General features: G+C 39.9%; 1 protein-coding gene across 1 annotated transcript in view; it reads right to left on the bottom strand.

Moving 5' to 3' along the window:
• GOSR1 (golgi SNAP receptor complex member 1) overlaps positions 1-18,940 on the bottom strand; it is a 32,654-nt gene extending 13,714 nt beyond the window's left edge. The window contains exons 1-5 of the mRNA XM_035889545.1: positions 18,807-18,940; positions 16,984-17,071; positions 16,660-16,767; positions 15,430-15,521; positions 15,162-15,236 (exon numbers count right to left, since the gene is read on the bottom strand). Coding sequence (XP_035745438.1) covers positions 15,162-15,236; positions 15,430-15,521; positions 16,660-16,767; positions 16,984-17,028 — 320 coding nt within the window. The 5' untranslated portion in view covers positions 17,029-17,071; positions 18,807-18,940. The remainder of the gene's footprint in view (positions 1-15,161; positions 15,237-15,429; positions 15,522-16,659; positions 16,768-16,983; positions 17,072-18,806) is intronic.
• Between the last annotated feature and the right edge of the window lie 251 nt (positions 18,941-19,191).

Below are 19,191 nucleotides of genomic sequence, written 5' to 3' on the forward strand. Positions count from 1 at the left end.
AATAAAGAAGGAAGTACCTATTTTTTTTCTGCTTTAATCCTGGTCATTCCTGCCCACCTGCTCAAAAAAGCCCCAATTGAAAATAAAAGCTGAGGCTTGGTTCCAGGTAATAACATCTCAAAACTCTGCTTCAGAGCTAGTTTACCAAACACTGTTTTATGGTGGTTAACGAGGCAAGCTCTTTCTGTAGTAATACCAGCTGGATGAGAATTAAGTGATGCTTATGGGGAACAGAATACACGCCATCTGTAAGAGAAAGACCTTGATACCACGTGCCCCTTCCCCCTCACTGCCACGCAGTAATCGAGTTTCTGTGTAGCACCGCTGGGAAAAGGACAGCCTAAAATACAGCACCAGAGAGAGAACACTTCATTTAAAAAGGGATGTGCGAGATTAAGATGGCAAACACGATCCTCAGAAGACTTGAGCAATTTCTCTTTTTCTGTGCTCAACTTGTTATAGGCAGGTTTTTAATCACTGTTTTACAGCCAATTATGAAATCCTAGAAAAACATATCTTGTTACAGCAATCAATATCTCAAATGCAACACGGACAAAGAATAGGTGACTGCATCCCTGCTTCCCATATTGCAGAAGCAATGATGCATCCCTAGAATTGCTCCATTTACCCCGCAGATTTACACAAACTCTTGTAGAATAACAGGAAAAAAATGTTAATTTGCAGTTTAAGAAGGAAATCAATCTGACAGAAGTTTTAGGTCGTAATGGATATTGCTTCCAGTATTAAAGTAGAATTTGTTGCTGCCAAACTAAAAGGATTAATAGACACTGAAAGGACGTGACCATCTTCATCTTCCAGCCTCATTGTGTTTTGCCATCTGAGGAAGGGAAGGTATCAACAGTACAGCACAGTTCTGCCTCTGACTCAGCCGGAGATGCCCGATTTGGAACTTTTCTTCTACCCACAGAAATTCTGGAGATCCCCCCGCACCTCCAGCTGGAGGCACGGAGAAGGAGCACGTTGTGCAGCGTGCACGCGCGTGTGTAAACTGCTCGGGGCGGGGGGGTGGTGGGGTGGAGATGCTAACAGAACGTCCTTATTTGTCTGTGAAGAGGAGTGAAAACACCAGGGTTGCTATTTCAGTCTAGTCCATGGCTTGAAATATGGAGACAGCACACAGAGCACTAAAAATATTTTCTCCGATTTTAAGTTGAGAGGGACTCAACTGGGGCAGCAAACGCTGAAAACACTGGAACTGGAACGCTTCTTTCTGCTCCCAAACCAAAGCCACACGCCAAAGGTTCACATCAGTTGCGAGTTCTTAGGTTGAATCAAACAAAATCATTTGCATTCACTGTGTGGTACGTATTACCACTGGCACAGAGAAGTAAAACACCATAGTTAGGTACACAAAGACACGTAAGCAGGCTTAAGTCTCACAGCATCTGATAATGTCCCCAAGGCAAGCAGGAGAAAAAAGCGATGCGTTAAAGATTTCTGTGATTGCTGCTTCCTAAAGACACAAAATTCAACTGCAAATGTGCCTTCCATGCATAGGTAGACTCTAACAGACAGGTGTATGTGGGCAGCGCATAATAAAATAAACTGCAAAGCCATCAGAAAACAGTCTGAAAAGCAAGAACGGTGCACACGAATGTATCACTTCTAAAAAGTTTTTGGGTCTGTTTTTGGTTTTAATTTATTAACAACAAAAAGATATCAAGTGCCTAGCTGGAAATAAGTCAGACTTATAAAAATTCTGTAGAACAAATCATTGCCAGAACAGTCCTATTAAAAAAAAAAACAAACCTACCCTGGAAAAAATCATCACCAGCATTACCAGCTCTCTGTCCGTTTAACTGATGAAATTATAGTATTTTCATGCTGATGAACTGAAGACGACAGGGAAGTTGAACACATTCAGAGACCTTAAGTGAACTAGGATGTTCTCCAAGGTTTTCAGAGCACAAAAAATTGGGCTTGCCCATTTGCAGCAGAGACACTAACTGCTTTTTATGATAGAGAAAGCTGTAGTGAGGCAGTTTTATTCCTTAAAGATGTAAACACAAAAAGTATTTAAAAGCTTCAGATTCAATTATATTATACTGCATGATATTTTATGTATGTGTGTATACACACATATAAAAATAAATCCTGGAAACGTAGCTACCTGTAAAATGATGACAGGCAGAAGTTAATAAAAATGTATAAACCCAGTAATAAACAGTTCTCAATACCAAACACAGACAGTAGATGCAAATGCCAACACAAGGCATTTAACAGGCATCTGAAGGCACAAGATCAATGCTTCTCAACTTACAGGGAGGTCCTCCCAACTACTTAAAAGGATGAGATGCATATGAATTTTCTTCAGAATGACGGATGCATAGGTATGGGCAAGCTGAACTAACTCTTACAGTCTTAAATAAATAGCTGGGAAGCACACAGATTTACTTAGCACAACTTCCAGTCTGTTTTTCCCACCCCAAGGAACATCATCTTTTAATGGCCCTGAGAGGATTTCCAAAAATGTCTCTACTTGCAAGCCCAAACTCCAGCAGAAAATGGCAATGACATTCACTCAAATTTTGGTAAAGGCAGCGTGAGCACGAACATTTTGTGGTAAAAATCTGCGCATCAGAATAGCGCAGAGTTTTGTTAAGTTCAGTACTTCCTGCAAAGTTCAGTTTAAGCAGACGCTAGAGGCTTTCCTAAAGGCAGATACAGCGTCTCTTGAAGTCTTTCAAAAGTTCTTGCAAATACAGATTGTAACATTCACTTACAGCGATATCCAGAAGCAAGCAGTTGTTCCATCATTTTACAGTTGGTAACTATAGAAAGCAAGTCAAATGTAAGCACGATCAGGAACACAGTACAATGGGGCCCACAGACGCAAAGGAAGTTTGCAGATCTCTGGCTACAAATAACCCGTTTTACACAAACAGTTGTTGTTCTCACAATTATGAATAATGTTAATTTCAACTGTTGGACAGAATAAAAAAAATAACAACATTGAAAGAGGTAATTTTGCTTAACTTACACATTCAAAACACTACAAAAAGAGACTCTTAAAAAAAGAAAAATCTCTTGACTTTGTTCTTCTGCTTCCCAAGCAAACACAACAAATCCAGTGGGCATTACCTTATCAACATCCAAGCACGCAAACGATGGATCTGGGCAATATTAATCTGATTTGCCATCTGTTTCAATAAACTATGCATTTTCACCTGTCGAGACAGATGGCACTTTGACAAAGCCATTTAAAAATACTATACGAAAGAAACGCTGAAAGATGCTGAGGCAATCACCTACTGCAATAAATGGCACGAATCCAACAGTGGCAGTCATGCATATGAAATAACCGGGCCTCTGTGCAACTGCTGTCTCCAGAAAAGACTGTGCAGTTTGTCATTTAAATATGCAGACAGGTAAATTAATGCAAAGGAAAAAATTAAGTGAAATATGCCTCTAGGATAGAAAAGAAGCCTGCCCATCACATCGAGGTTTTACAACTAAAGAAAGCATTTTATGTTCTTTGGGTTTTTTAAAACAGATCTCTATGCTAGTAGTTAAAATTCAGTAACGTAGATGATTACTTATGGGAGAAACCCAGTCCTCACCTATCCAAAGATTCTGCTGCTGACTTACAGGCTAGATACCCAATACAAGCCCCTGTCGGAGAAACGAGACACAGCAGTAAGACTCATCTGCACACAACTCATTTCACAGTGCACTTTAAAGCCATCAGGTAAAATTAAGGGCAATATTATCACTAAGAATAATTTAAAAGGATTAGGGAAAACCCCTGTAGAATAAACTAACATAGCACTGGATAACTATTTTCTTACTTTCATATTACATAAATAGTAAGAATAATTAAAAAAATAACAATTTTACTTCGTTCTCTCTCTAACTGAAAGGTTAATCACTAGTCTCTGCTCTCTCAAACTGCCTGCGCTGAATCTTTTATATTTTCACAGTCCTGGATCACCAGGCAACGTGGAGCATCCAGGAATACATGCAAAACATACTTGATACTCTTAACACAACTACACGGACTATGATGAAGCAAATCAGACTTATACAGTCAGTTATTTCCATCATAATAATAATTCCTAACACACACCTGAAAGAAACATTGTGCACACAAACAGAAAACAACCCCCCAGCTCCAACTATTTTTTTCTGCTTGCCATCAAGGTAACTCATCATCTAAAAAAATTCTGAAGATCATTAAGCTCTTTAAAAACTTAACTAGAAAAATGTAAAGCAGAACACATTTTTTTTCCTGTGATAACAAACAAGATATTCCAGATTTTAGAAGACTCGTCTCATGCTTGATTCAATTCAGTGCCAAAGAAAGACTGAACTGCACTGGAGCTGCTTCGGCAGCTTCGAGTCTCCTGCAGTTGCTAATGAAGAGAAAAATTGGTGTACAAGCCCCCTTGTTGACTGAGACCCAAGACAAGAGCACAGGGAGACAAACATAGCAAGGGTATAGGTGACCCAAAGAAAGAAAATTTGTAAGAGAGGACTGTGCAGACAACAGAGTTCATTCCTGTGTTTTTATGGAGGAGCAGAAGTAGCACCTGCTATGAATGCACAGCATGCAACAGCACGGGAACGAAAAGGAATATATTTGACTACAAAGCATACATCTTACATTTCCAGCATGAGAAGAGCTAGCTAGCCAAAAACAAAGGTGTGAGGTAAAATGGACATTTTCAGGGACAAACAGTTTGCCCACAGAAAGCATTCTGAAAGCTGAGAAAGATTCAAATACCAATGCAACCTGCTATCTTCTGTGGGTTCCCTTTGTATGTTAATTAAAGCATAAATCTGGATGCTAAGGAGATGCAATGCTTTCTATTGCAGGAGGCAAACAGAAGTAAGAGCCTACAACAATCAAACATGAAAAACCAGCACAAACATGAGCATTAAGTCAATGTATAGATTTGCTCCAAAGGAACACTACATTAACAACATCACACCTACAAACTATACAAACATGTAAGTAAGCTTATTTCTGCAGATCACTGTTCTGGGGAGGCTGACATTCAGTAATCCCTTTCAGTAAGAATGAGGAATAGTTGCAAAAATGGAAAAGAAAAAAAAGTGCAATAGCACAACATCACATTGCTTTTAATTGATGCAAGCAATTTGTTGAATCTAGAATGAAAGGCGCTGGAACATAATCCATTGCTCTAGGCAGGAGTTAACCAACCTTATTTGGTGTTGAATTTCTTTCCAGATGGTTCACATGTACCTTGTATATGAGGAAAAAACACATGCAAGAGGCATGCTTTTCACCGTAGGGAAGATTCTGCCAAAGGATTTCCAGGAAAATAAACTGGTGGTGGTAAAACCTGCTCCCCGCAACCTGCAACCCTACAACACAAAAGTCACTAAAAATTGGACTCCCAGCCACATGGCTAAGTAAATATCTCAGCAGCTTATCAATTCCAACAATTTGGACTTAAACTAACGTAAGCAGTTTTCTTCGCAGCTTTTTAACATCTGTAAGCATGTCTACATACGCACCATAACCAATAAAAGGATTAGTTGTTCTAACTCCGTTTAAAGACCAATTTAATGGATGCAAGCAAACAGGATGAACCCAGGTCCGAGAGCACCAACAGGTTGTTTCTCCTGCATTTCCAAAGGTTACAGCCTGCACCTCCACTGAACTCCATGGACTTGTCTGGGAATTATCAACAGAATGAAAGAAAGGTTTCTGCAAAAAGAGGAGTTAGCCAAGAAAGCTCTTTGGCACATAGACTACTGGGGAGAGTGCCTGATGTTTGAGAGTCCCCAGAGGGCGAGCAACAGCAATACTTCTTCCTTTAAAGCTAATCTATAAGGAAATAAGAGCCTTCTCAATAATCTACAGTATATAGTTTACCCAAAGAACGCAGTTAAAAACTTAAAATGAAAACAGCTCCTGTTGTCTAAATGAAGTGCAGCAGCTGGTTGCATATTAGTAAGCATAAAACCAATGCCAGGATGGCACCAACAGCCACATAATGAGGTTTCTAGAGGCTATTCATGGTTGTGAAAGTTCCTGGGTAGATTGACCCTCCCATATAATTGCTCCATATTACCCATAGGAACAAAGTTAAATGAACGGAGAAGGGCAGGCCTTACTGTAAGTCATTATCACTAACCACAACTGTCAGAACAATTCCAGTAACTTACTAATGGACTGTATCGGCATTTCCTCAAATTTTACATGCTGCATGCAGAACTAGCATCAGTGGGAGTACTGTTTTCATTATTTCCTCTGGTTTAAAACACATAATTTAGATTATACCTGTACCTAAAGGGAAAACCCCTCAAAACCAAGAAACACGTCCTTCGATATCCAACACTGATGTGACGAAACAGGAGCTCTACCAAGATAACCCGTCATTACTGATCTGTTGGGCTCACACAGACAAGACAGATGTACAGCTTACAAGAAACACAAGCTGTTTATTATCTGTACTGTAACAAAAAAGATTGTGTCACTTTTCTAGCTCTGTGGTTTTTGACTAAAGCTAGACAAAGCTAAAGAAAAAGTTCTACTACTCACACATTCCTAAGTAACCAAGAAAAGAGAACGCAAGGGAGAATGTCTTCCAGAAGAGCCCCATCATATAAACAACTTTGTAATTAATATATATTTAATTTCCAGTGAAGCTAACAGAAATGAAGTGAGAGTTACCCCTAGGATGACAACCCAATTTTAATTTAGCATGAAATCCTAAAATATACATTGATAGAAATGTACTCTGCTTCCTAACTGCATTTTTACCTGCTGTGGTTTTGAGGGTTCATTTGGTAGATGCAGAAAGCTATGCGGCTTTCATCCAGGACTTGGCCAAAGCACCTAATACTACAACTATCTACCTGCCTGTTTATTAAGTTTCAGAATAATTATTCTTAAAAATGCATAGTTAACAATACAATGAACACCCGTGGTTCAAAATTTAACGCGCACACTACATTTAAACCATCTACAATCCAAATTCAGGATGCAAGTCATTAATGGGTGAAGATCTCAACATTTTTCTTCCGACCCAATTTCACTGTGTTCTTCGGCTTTGCCTTTTTATCTAAGACTGAACAAGCGCGACTATACCCAATATAAACAAGTCTCTCAAGCGAGAGGAAAGCGCTCTGCATCTTTCACTTGACAACAAAACTAAGGTCCTTGAAAGGTTGTAAGCAAAATTGTATTATCAAGCTAAAATAGGCGTGCTTTAGTGGGAATCTGGGTCTAGTTCTGCTTACCAGCATGAATTTGATAGAAAGTATCCCCAGCAGATGGGAGCCAATGCCTTTTATCAAACGACTGGTAAAGCACCACACTAAGATATCTGCGTAGCCTACCACAGAGCAGCCAAGGACGACGAGAACCTCATTCCGATGCGTTAGTACAGAGGTTCAAGTTAAATAAACGCAAGAATGACATTTACACAGTAACATACCAACCTTCCAGAGGTACACTCTGCATTTGAGAAAGATGGAAATAATCACTATTTAACATCAAAGGAAATTCAACAGCTTTTTACTGGAGGTTCCAATAGCAAATAATGAGCAAGCACTTCTGGCCTTAAAGAAGGAGGAAGCATACAGCCAGGCTGACGAAAAAAATGCCATGTCGCGTTAGAATAATACGTGATTCTCAGATTCCACAAGAGAAATTCTGTAAAACTCCACAGTTGTTGACTCTGTTCAAAAGATGTACCTACTTTTCAGAACCAACCCATGTAAGAAGAATTTCGGTACTTGTCAAAGCCCTAATTTCAATACAGGCCTTGGCGGCGGGTGGGGTGGGGGGGAAGCTGTCCTAGTTAAGAAACAGTGTTGAAAGCAAAGCTAAAAACAAATAAAACATGCATCACTGACTTGTTTATTTCTGAAACCAGCAAGAAACTTCAGAAGCAAACACAGAGCTCTGAAGTTTGAGGTGTGGTTTTATACCCCACCCTCCCCCCAGATCAGGGGCATAGTGTTGTTTCTAAGGTAAAGCCCGGAACCGAGAACCAGAGCAGAGTTTTAGTCCCCACCACCCTTGTTCCGTGATATATTTGGGTAATCTTTCACACCGTGTTATGGGGGTTTGTTCTTTGGTTTCTGCAGACATTCAAAAAGACTTAAGATAGTTTCTGTAGCCTCTTTCCTGGGGGTACACAGAGTTCATGCATAAACCTTCACATTTTATACAAATGAACAGCAAACAATGAGTTGAGGTTCTTAGAGCTTAACACCCATGTGAGTGCATCCTTTGTCACCCGGAAAATTCAATTTTGTAGTGGAAGTTACAAAGGAAGTCCCCCCAACTGGGTTTTGTGCATGGGTGTGGTGGGTTTGTTGGGGTTTCCCCCCCCCCTTCAAATATCATTTTTAGACATATTGAAATATAAAAATATCAATGTCAGAGAAATTATTGATTACAGTATTTTTTAAAGCAATCCGACTATAAGAAAAGCATGCAAATAGACCTTGTGAGCCAGATAGAATCTTTGGTTTAGTGTTTTGGGGTAGGTTTGGTTTTTTAAGTCCTAAATACAGTGCAGGAAGATGAAAAGCACTAGTTGATTTTACTCTAATGAAGCTCAAGCTATTTTTAGAGGGAAAACCTCTTTTCAATCCTGAAGTGCTTGGCTGATTTTCACGTTCTTTTATTAAGTTATTTATAAATAATAACGATACCCAGGAGAGCATCTTCCTTCATTGCCTGCAAGCTTTGAACCTCCCCAAATTCTCATTAAAGTACTTCAATAACTTGCTCATACAGTCACATAATTACAGTCACATAATAAGCAGTGCAGTTAGTTCATGTCTTCTGGAAAAAAGTATCTCCCTCATTGAGGGGTATTTACTATTAAAATAAGGAAATAGATTAAGTTGTGCTCAGTCTGGTGTTGTAGTTAAGTATATGATATACCCAAGTCTCATATCCAGTTTGGGGCTGTCAGAGGGGAGGCTGATCCAGCCACTTAAGAAGTGGTCGTGTATCACCCTGCCATAAATCTTCAAGAGACAGAGGTTCTGCCAGCAGGCTCGGAGATAAAACCCATTCAGTTCCATATATAAGGCTAAAGGAGGGAATCACTGATGCATAACTGCAATCGAGAAAACTCTGCAGCAATAAGAGGCAGAGCAGAAAGAAAAAACAGAATCATGTTTTGAAACAGGATTACAGTACATGTCGCTGTGCATCTTTAAGTAAGCTTCTGCAATACCAAAAATCCTTTGTTCAAATCCCTTCCTTGAAAATCATTTTATTTGCGCTGCCACTCGGAGCATAAGGCCCTACCCAAAAAGCCTGTGTTATGGATATTCAGTGGGAAGGCAGTCAGTAGGGTGACTACCACAGTCATCCTCCCTGGCTAGCTGGGGCACTAGCAAACACTTTTAATGCAATTATTTCCCAAACTTCCTTATCCCAGAAACAAAGAAAACAAGTCAACGGTACGTAACTGCATTTGGGAAAGCAGCGAGAGACCATTGCCAGAGCTCTTGCAATTAATGGCCAGCAGAGAAACATTTTAACCCAGATTCCTCAATCTCTCCTTGCACTCTCTCTTCCAGTTCAATAGCCAAAGTGCTGCAGCCCTCCATTACCGCTGCAACAGCAAGTCTGCAGCCAAACTGCACCGTACTCTGGGCTTCTTGGCAAACCAAACCAAGGCCATGGATAGCATGTATTGTCCTTCCATAGCAGATCTGGTTTGGTTTTTTCATAACTGCTATAAAGCAAAGAAAATTATTCATTATCAAGTGCTGCTTCAGTTAAAATCTGTATTAAAATTAAGAGAATAGAGCAACAAGAACACCACATTCTGCTTTGACGTGAACAAAAAATAAGTTTAATTTAGAGGCAAGTTTTGCAATTAAAAAAAGAAAAAACAAACCCTTATTGGACCTAACTAAAGTGGAGCTCAGCAGTTCTGAGGCTGCAGAGTAGGCAGCCAGCAGGCACCCAGGGAAGAGGCTCATCATACTCCTCCCTCCCTGCTGCTTCCCCAACCATCTTGGGAAGGAAAAAGGAATTGGTGAATTAGCTGTTTTTCCTACAGCCTCTTTCTTTCCAGGAGAAGATAAAGGAGATGCAGTGGTGAACTGTGGATCAGCCGGAGCAGTTACTGCTCAGGCATCTGTGTGTCTTCCCCCTGCAGCGGGAGGCGATGGAAGGGGAGACAACAGCAGTTCTCTGGTTTTAATCCAATACTGAAGGTCCAGCAAAATCCACAGGAACCTGAGCAGCACCAGCACAGTGAGTGGAAATCAGGGCGTGCAGAGCAGAGAACAGGGGTAACAAAGAAAAGGAAATTAAGGTAGAAAACTGGTAGCTTTTTCCCCAAAAGATCAACACACCTCTAATCAAAAACCCTGCAAGATGTCTCAGCATCTCATTAAGCTGACTTCTCCAAGTAAATCAGTACTGAAGTAATGACAATATTTAGAAGCAAAACGGTCAACAAGTCACTCCCTCTATTAAGATCTAGGCTGTATTACAAAGTTTGAAAGCAGTTTCCCGGTGATTATTCTTTACTGAATGTGGTCATTTCTGCCCAAACAACAATGGGAAATTTGAAATAGTTCTGCTGAAAAATGAAATGCAATAGTAATAGTAGTAACAATATTCAGTCCTTCAGAGTGCTTCACATCTATGAAGTACTGCATGAACATTAGTTTATCCTAATCATCTCCCTGAATCAGGTATGTATTATTAATAGCACCATTACGCAACTGCTGCAGATTCCCGTTATTTCTTTTGCTCACTTCCCTTATTCCTCTTTTCTCTTTCACATGCAGAGCACATCCCTCTGATTTGTTTGCTCTCCTCCTTTTCCCCCTTCAAAGTTTCTCACCTACCTACTCTGGCACCCCTCTCTGTTCCCAATGCTAAACATTTTAAGGTACACAGGGGCGTTTTATGTCCTTCGCTAGCCTGAGCACTTTAGGCAGGTTCATCTCATCTACCTGCATCACTTACACCTGATACTCTGTCTATGCTGAAAATTTTTTTACTGTTTAGAGCGGTAGCCTGCATAGCAACGCTCACCAGACACATGCAGGCATCTGATAACAATTAAAAGCACAGCTAATGATATCTGCACCAGCACAGGCACCCGCTTCACCATCAGCCATTTCTGTTGGAGAAGGACAAATGTCTAATTTTTGAGCACTGGAGCCGAGTAATAAAGCAACAGTTATCCAGCGGCCCTACAATGACAGAACAAATCTACTACAGCAAATGCTGGCGACCACAAAGAGCTCTAGTCCTCATCTAGTTTTACAAGGAATTCATCATAGGTAATAAAATCTGTAATTTCTATCTAAACCTTGGAAGCCTTCATCCATTTTTTACACAAGTTCGTCAGCATCACCTGATATGGTATCATTCACATACAACGCAAGTACTAACACGAGGGAAATTTTCACTGGCATACACCCTCGATATTGCACATTTAATCAAACACATTAGTCCCTTCTTTGCTGACTTAGGCTATAACTCATCAATAACTGCAGAATTTCTCTCAACACTAAGTTGACAAGACTTTTTCCTCTGAGGCAGCACTTTTCAGAGCAGTTTTTAAAATGCTAAGCTAGATCTATTCATCAAAATTGTTTTCTTTAGATGGAAAACAGTGTTACAAGAAAAAGGATGACTTGTTTACCTCCCCGGCCAAAAGCATACAGACAGAAGAGATGAGACAAACACCTCTACCGAATGGCACAGACCCGAGAAAACACGCATTCAAAAATCAACTGCAAACATGACCACGCTAGATTTGGTATTTCTTTAAGCATCTGACATGCCAAAAGATCTGAGGTATTAGGTAAAAATATTAACAGGGCATCAATATTCAACAAGACTTGTCTTCCAGCCTCATTTTAATTAACAGGTGTTCAAAATCTTGTTAAAAAATGTAGGCATTGTTGTTTTGCCTTCTAGAGGTTGGTAAAACTACCCTTAAATTATCTGTATAGAAATTAAGTAGCAAACTGAGAGACTTAGAAACTTTATGCCTCCCACCTACAGTCAATAAAACTTCTAGACAAATCTCCTTTCCCAATAAAACTCAAAATCAGCTGATTTATAAAATGAATTGAACCAGCAGCGAAGTTTTCGGTCGAAGAGAGAAGAACACAGTACACTTTCTCTAACCCTCCCCGAGCTGTGGTGTGGCAGTGCAGAGCCCCCCCCACACCCCCAGCCCGAGCGCCTGCCCTGGCAGCTCTGGGATCCTAACCTGAAAGCACACAACACCCTTGTGCCAGCAGCGCTGACACAGCAGCCAGCCCCACCCAGGGAAAGTGAATCCAAATGGATGCACGATCCTCCCGGCTTAATGGACAGCAGTTTTCTGTACTAAAGGCATAGCAAGGGTTTGCACAGTGCTTCAGCTGTTGTAATTCCCTTGGTGCTTAATATACGTCAGATCCTTTTATTCATCAAAACTTCGGACTCAGTTTTTTTTTTTTTTACTTCCCCTCCTTTTTCACAATTACCTACATATGTAAAATTAAGACAGATTCTCCTTCATTCTTAGTCCTTCCAGCAGAGATGATGTTCAAAATGTGACAGAAAAATAAAAAGCCACATTTAGGCAAAAAGCAGAGGTCCAGCTTCTCCCCAGCGTCTCTCCCAGAGAAAAGCTTTCTGGCTCTCCTCCTCTTACTCCCAAGTGAGATACCACCACAAACAATACCGCCTAGGGCTGCCAGCACGCTTTTTAAAGAGCATTCACGGAAAATACCGCCAAGAGTAAACTCAAGTTTCCGCTCACCTTGTCTCACATGGTAGCGCATATAGAAAAAGGCCGACAGACAAGCCTGGTGCTCTGCCGTGGGGTAATAGCTCATACATTCTCCATTATCAGATCATGGAATAAATATGTAATAGGTTAAAGTACTTCATATCATAAATTAAGGAGGGTCAAGACCAAGCGAACGCTCCAATATTCAATATGAATATATCATTCCTGTGGCATTATTTCATTAATTTGCAGCATATAATAATACACTTAAAAAGTTTATGTTCCCATCTCCATTTTTCAAGCTCTTTTAATAGGTTTCACCACTTCACTAAAAATGCATTTGAATTTTTACCGTTGTGTCTTTGTTACAACATATCTCTATATATTTATCGTGTAGTTCTATCAATTAGTCTGGCACCATGATTTACTGCACAGCAAATACTCAGCATCAAGACTCACACAAAGCTTGTCAGCTTATTTTAGGAGCATGTTTGGTGTAATCTGCCAGCTCTCAGTGATTTCTTGGGACCTTCTGCTAGCTTTTACAGCTTTTTTGGCTTTAATAGCTCATTAACCGCTTTCTCTGAAGACAAATACATTGAAATTCTTTAACAATTTCCTCTGCCAGTATCTCTGAGCTTACTGATTCTCAATTCAAAAGTTTTGAACATCTTGCAAGCTCCGATTGCTCACCAAGGTTGTCTTCTGCTTCTACACCAGATTTCTTCATACCCCTTACAGTTATCTCCACCTTGCAGTAGTATTCCGTGATTAGTCTTGGCCCTGTTTCCTAAAGATCCCAAACTCACGCTTATTTCTTGTTTTCTTTTTCTCAGTGTTGCAAGGGTTTTTTTTTTTACGTCTTGACATTTTCAAATTATCACCTGGAAGACGGCTTAACTGTTTCTGAAACTGCCTTATTTGATTCTATTTTTCATGCATTTTTATCCTAAAAACATACTGGAGAGTTTAGCATGTTTAAAGACATCAAAGTAATCAATGCCTTAATGAATGCTAGGCTCAAATGAAGACATCTGCCAGCTAACATTTACAAAATGGTTTAAGTTTTCCTCTCTTCATTGTTTTGAGCTTTTCAAAACAGCGCACTCAGTGGAATGTCAGTTTCTTAGAAGTATATTTTACAACTCAGAAAATATTTTATTTGTAACCTTCTTTAACAAAATGCCAAATGTATAAAAGTATTTACCACCCTTCCAATAATAATAAAAAACCCAAACAAACACAAAAAACCCCCAAGCACAGCATCTAGAAAGAATCAGGCTTACTCAGATTAACTGACATTGAGTCTTCAAAGTACAACATTTCAGGTAACAATCACCTCTAAAATATTAAGAATGGAGTTTTTTTCCTGGAAACTTTACATTTCCTGATCATGCATGCTTAATAATAAATTCAACCTAACAAAAGTCGTAATTCAAGCTTTAAATCAATTCATTTCTAAGGTTTAAAGATACTAAAGAAAATTGAGGATGAAGGGATGGTAAGCCACAATCGAAAAATTTGGTTTTAATCTCCTGTAAAAGCTTTTTATGCAGTTCTGGCTAGAAGTTTAAGTTATCTTTAAGAAAGCACATTTGAGAAAGCCACAGGTAGTTTATTTATTTTATTTTTTTTAAGGGAAAGCCTGCCCTCTTGTGTAAGGCTGAGGTTTAGCATGACTACAGTCAAAAGAGGCACAAAGATCAGTGCTACTTCTTGACTACCTAGAAAACATGAACCTTCCAGCGCTCTTCTATTGGAGCGCGCTGCTTTTGCTGAATGGGGAACACAGAGCAGCTACTCATAATCTAATGCTCTCTCTGCAACAAGAACAAAAAGGAAGTGCTTTCTATTTTGCTTGTTATTTTGCCCACTAAATTAGAGTCAATTTTCAAATATGTAAGTGTAGAGGTAATTTTGAAATTAGTCTCTTCCATCACCTTTTGTACACATTCAGTAGAGACAAAAGGAAAAAAAGGTTTTTCTCAGACTCTGACAAATAAAGAAGAAGAAAGGAAAAAACAGCTAACACGTGGGGACTTTGGTTTGTTTTTTAACCCTTATCCCAGTTAGCGTACTATAAAGGCATCTACTTCCTTAAAAGAGGACACCAAGCATGAAGTCTGAATCACAAGTGGCTTGCAAAAACCCACTGAAGACAACATATAGATGTCATGTAGTGCTGACAAGATCCTAAAGTCAAAATCACAGAAAATGATCACGACTACTACCTACTATATGCACTTCACATTCAGCATAAGCAATAAATATTTATCCAGCTGCGTAAGTAGCAGCACTGGCACAGAATAAGTAGTGCAAGGCATTCGTTGTGGACATACATATAACAAATGGACAAAGCTTTCACACGTACTTTAAATTAAGAAAGTTTCATCCCCCAGAAAAGTTAGGCACCTCCAATGTAAGTAAATAACAAATAACACCTACTTTCGAAGGTGTTCGTGTTCCTTCAGGAATAGTTCTGTTCTTCTGTTATTCACGCCAGACCCACTTTTATAGGATCTAAAACCCGACAATGAAAGAAAACAGAATCTTACCACAACCTTAATAAGAGTTGTGAATTCAAGTAACTTTTTTTGCTTTATTCAGCACACAGATGAATTAGCTATGCCAAGTGTTCTCCTACAGGAGGGTTTCCACCTCCTCCCTCCGAGGACAATCCCGTATCATTGCTATAACAAACAATACAACTTACTCGATATCTTTTCGTACTGATCCCAACAGATTCTCCCTTTCTCGTATTGCCAAAAAGTTCGCTTTGGTTTTGTGGAATTCGTGCGTATAATCCTGTAATAAAACAATTAAGTAAAAAAATTAGGATCCTGAGATCAATTTAACAACACAATATACTCAACTAAGATCCAACCATCTTTTAAAACGTTACCTGTTCTCTAATATGAAGTGCAAGAACAACTTATGAAATTAATATCAAAAATGCTTGGAAGTTAATGCAAAGTATTTTTAAAACTCACTACTCTTACAGTAGTTTCTAACTTCTGATAGCTACAGCTAAGGTCTTAGAGGGAAATCCACCATAGTTCCTTCTCCCAATTTCATAGATCTTCACCTTTCTGATGAATTATCATTTTGTGTTGGAATTTCCCATTACCAGTTGAATCAGGAGCGCTAGTAAAACCTACTTATTTGGTGTGGTGAAGATGTTCTTGGGTTTATTTTGTTAAGTTACACCAGATGAAAAAAGTCATTTTGGAACAGTGAAGACAACTTTTTTTTTTTTTTTTTTTAAATGTTCAAGTTGCAATTTTACATTTGAAAACATTTCAGGCATCTAATACTTCTTGAAAACCAGTTTAACTGGCAACTGGTATCCACCAAAACCATTGTAAACATTCAGCAGTATTTTTCATATAAATGCTATGGCTTTTACAAAGCACTAAGGTTTTTACGTTGTGTGTTGCACATATACAAAACAGAAAATAAACTGTACATGACCAGCTAAATAAAATATGCATTTTTAACATTACTGTGCCGTGAAAACATCACCATTTTGAAACACTAATTAGTAGCTTTACCCATCACATTTCCTTCAACTCCCCTTAGCTGTTTAGATGGTTTCACAATCATACTTTCTTAAGTGTGATGTTCCCTCTCATATTGCTATGTGACAGACAACACAGACAAGATAATTCATTACACCACCTTTCCCCTTTTGCTATATAAAAGACGCCTACATAAACCGGCACGCTTTACTGTTCTTTCTTAGTTAGGTACTGGTCACCAATATGACATAAATAATACTGTTTTTTCAACTTAAGAGTTCACTGACTGGGGTGCCTGGAGAGAAGAAAAGCGAGGTGGGATCAGCGGCACCTGGTAAGACATTCAAGCATGCTGTGATATCAGCACTGCTAATTATTCCAAACAAAGAAACAAAATAAAAGCAAGAAGGACGTGTGTTTGTTACCTGCAATATGTCTCTATGGCGCTGTAGCGTATGCATCAGTGCAGCATTCAGGGACGGGACTCCCGCACTATTTGTGTATTCTGCCATTTTGTCATTTATTCCAGTCAGCTAGAGGAAGAAAAAAAAACAAACCACCAAACCCATGAAATGGCTTATTCTTGTAAGTTATAACATATAAGTTGAAGGAGCTAGCTCTAACGACAGACATATATCTTCAGAAACACTTGTCTAACACCCACACTAGTATTTCCCAACATTCATCATAGAAACCTGTATTGCAGTATTTCCCAGATGCTGAAGTAAAACCAGAGTAAGTTGAATTACCTTTCCCAGAAGTTGTTCAATCTCCACAGCCATGGTCTCAAACATTCTGTCCTGGCTTGATCCATTTAAGAGAGGAGTTGTGTCAGAGCTAAGGAAAAAGAGGAGGAGCAGTTACTGAAAAGTACATCATCTCTTCACGAATGCAAGAAATAAGGAAACACTAGTGTTAGGTGTTGGCAAGCTCCACTACCCAGGTTTTCTGGAGGGAAGAATTAAGCTCAGAAAAATCACATTTTCTTATCACACAAGCCTTTAACTCTTATCTGAACTCATGACACAGCATCAACAGGGGAAAATACAACCTCTCCTTGGAAGATATGCCTGACCCCAAACACCTGTCTACTACCAGCACGTAGCTAGGACTAATGCCCTTCCCTCCCCAACTTTTAAGCTTGATTTATTTATTTATTGGCAGGAGGGAGCACTGCACCATATTACACCAGCTACATAATTACACCTTAAAAACAGTGCTAAGACTACCCACTGACCTATTAAGCAGTGCTCTACAGAGCAATATAAACTGCACAATTTATCACTACTACTATTTCATGCAGTACACCTTCCCTATACGCTTTTTTAAGATAAATTAAAACCACAATAAGAAGTCATATCTAGGCAACAAAATAGAAGCACAACACTTAGCAGGTCAACCTGCAGAAATATGACAACTGATACCTGTCAGAGACTACTCCTTGTAAGCTACAATAACTAGAGTAAGAGAAGTAAGTTTTGCAGAGGACAGCAAAAATAACTAAAACAATTAGATTACATGACAAGTAACAGCACAGCGCCAGAAACAAGAGAGACACTAGGATTCTGATTCAAGAGTAACATGATCATTCGTGAGGCTTTCTCAAGCTTCCAGAACCAGAAACTCATGGAGAAGTTCAAAATGAATTCAATCATCAGATAAGATAAATAAATAAATAAAAATAGCAACACACATACATACAGTAGTCACGCTCACAGCTTATACACAATGTTGGGACCCACAGTTAATAAGCAAAGAACGGCAGTTTTTAAAGGTTGCTCACAGGGACACAGAAGTTGATAATTAGTGCTGCGGAACTGCAGGAAAGACCTCAACTCTGGCCCATAAGCTAGAAAGATTTGAAAAGTTTTAGCATATTAATTCTTCATTCAGACATGAATTTACCTAAAGCTAACAGAAACTATTCAGACATATACACACGTTTATGCATGTGTCTGGTTTATATCTACATAAAAACATATGCGTAGCTCTCACTATTACTACTACTCCTCTTAGGAGAAAGGCAGAAAGAAGCAGCTACCCCACCTGAAGGGAGGGCTGGTCCTCTGCGCAACCTTGGTCACAGCTGCTCAGTGCTCCAGTTCCCTTATCCTTAAAACAGGGATTACAAATACACACCAGCCCCCACCTGGGAGGTGTAAGGCTAAATTCCCTTAATACTGAAGTCCCTGAAAACTTCCAGCTGGTTTAATACAAGAAAAACTGGGAAATAAGCTGATGTAGTGAGTGTTAAAAAGCCCTATCATCCGTTCACACGGTAACCCCACCGCTACAAACTGAAGTTTAAATTCAGCTTCCCTTAGTGACAGATATGCTCTCGCGATGCACCACTGCAGCCCACACACCTTTCTGACTCATGTGCCAGTATCACTCAACATTGCATCAAAACCAACACCAGCATCACAGCATCAAGAAGTGCTGAAATGAGCTTCTTCAGAAGCTCAGCATAAAAGCCACAGGTGGGACTAGCATTAAGCAATTGATAGTTTGCTTATGAACCAAGTACCACAAGCAGCATTTAAAACATAAAGAAATGGGCTAGTACCTATACCTGTCGCGCCTTCCGTCTCGGGTGCTGCTGTAGCTGGTGCAGAGTTTGCTGAAGGAGACCAGCTTCAGGTCCAGCTCGTTCTCCAGCTGCCTCGCCTGCTTCCTGAGATCTGCACAGGGCGGCCGAGAGCAAGGGAGAAGTCACAAACCCGCACGGTGACCCCACGCGTTTGGGGGGAACGCGTTTTCACGGGGAGCTGGCGCAGAGCGCTCGGGAGCCCCGGCGAGGAGAACCCCAGAGAGAAGGGCGCCCGACAAGGGGGGCCCTCACAGAAAGGGGGGCACCCCACGCTAGCAGAGGGGGGCTGACGGCTGAACACCCGCAGGCCCTGCCCCACATGGCAGTGGGGTGTGAGGTGCCGCCCCCCTCCCCGCAGGCCCCAGAG

Source organism: Egretta garzetta, unplaced genomic scaffold (assembly GCF_000687185.1).
Source record: "Egretta garzetta isolate BGI_Z169 unplaced genomic scaffold, ASM68718v1 scaffold112, whole genome shotgun sequence".
NCBI lineage: Eukaryota > Metazoa > Chordata > Aves > Pelecaniformes > Ardeidae > Egretta > Egretta garzetta.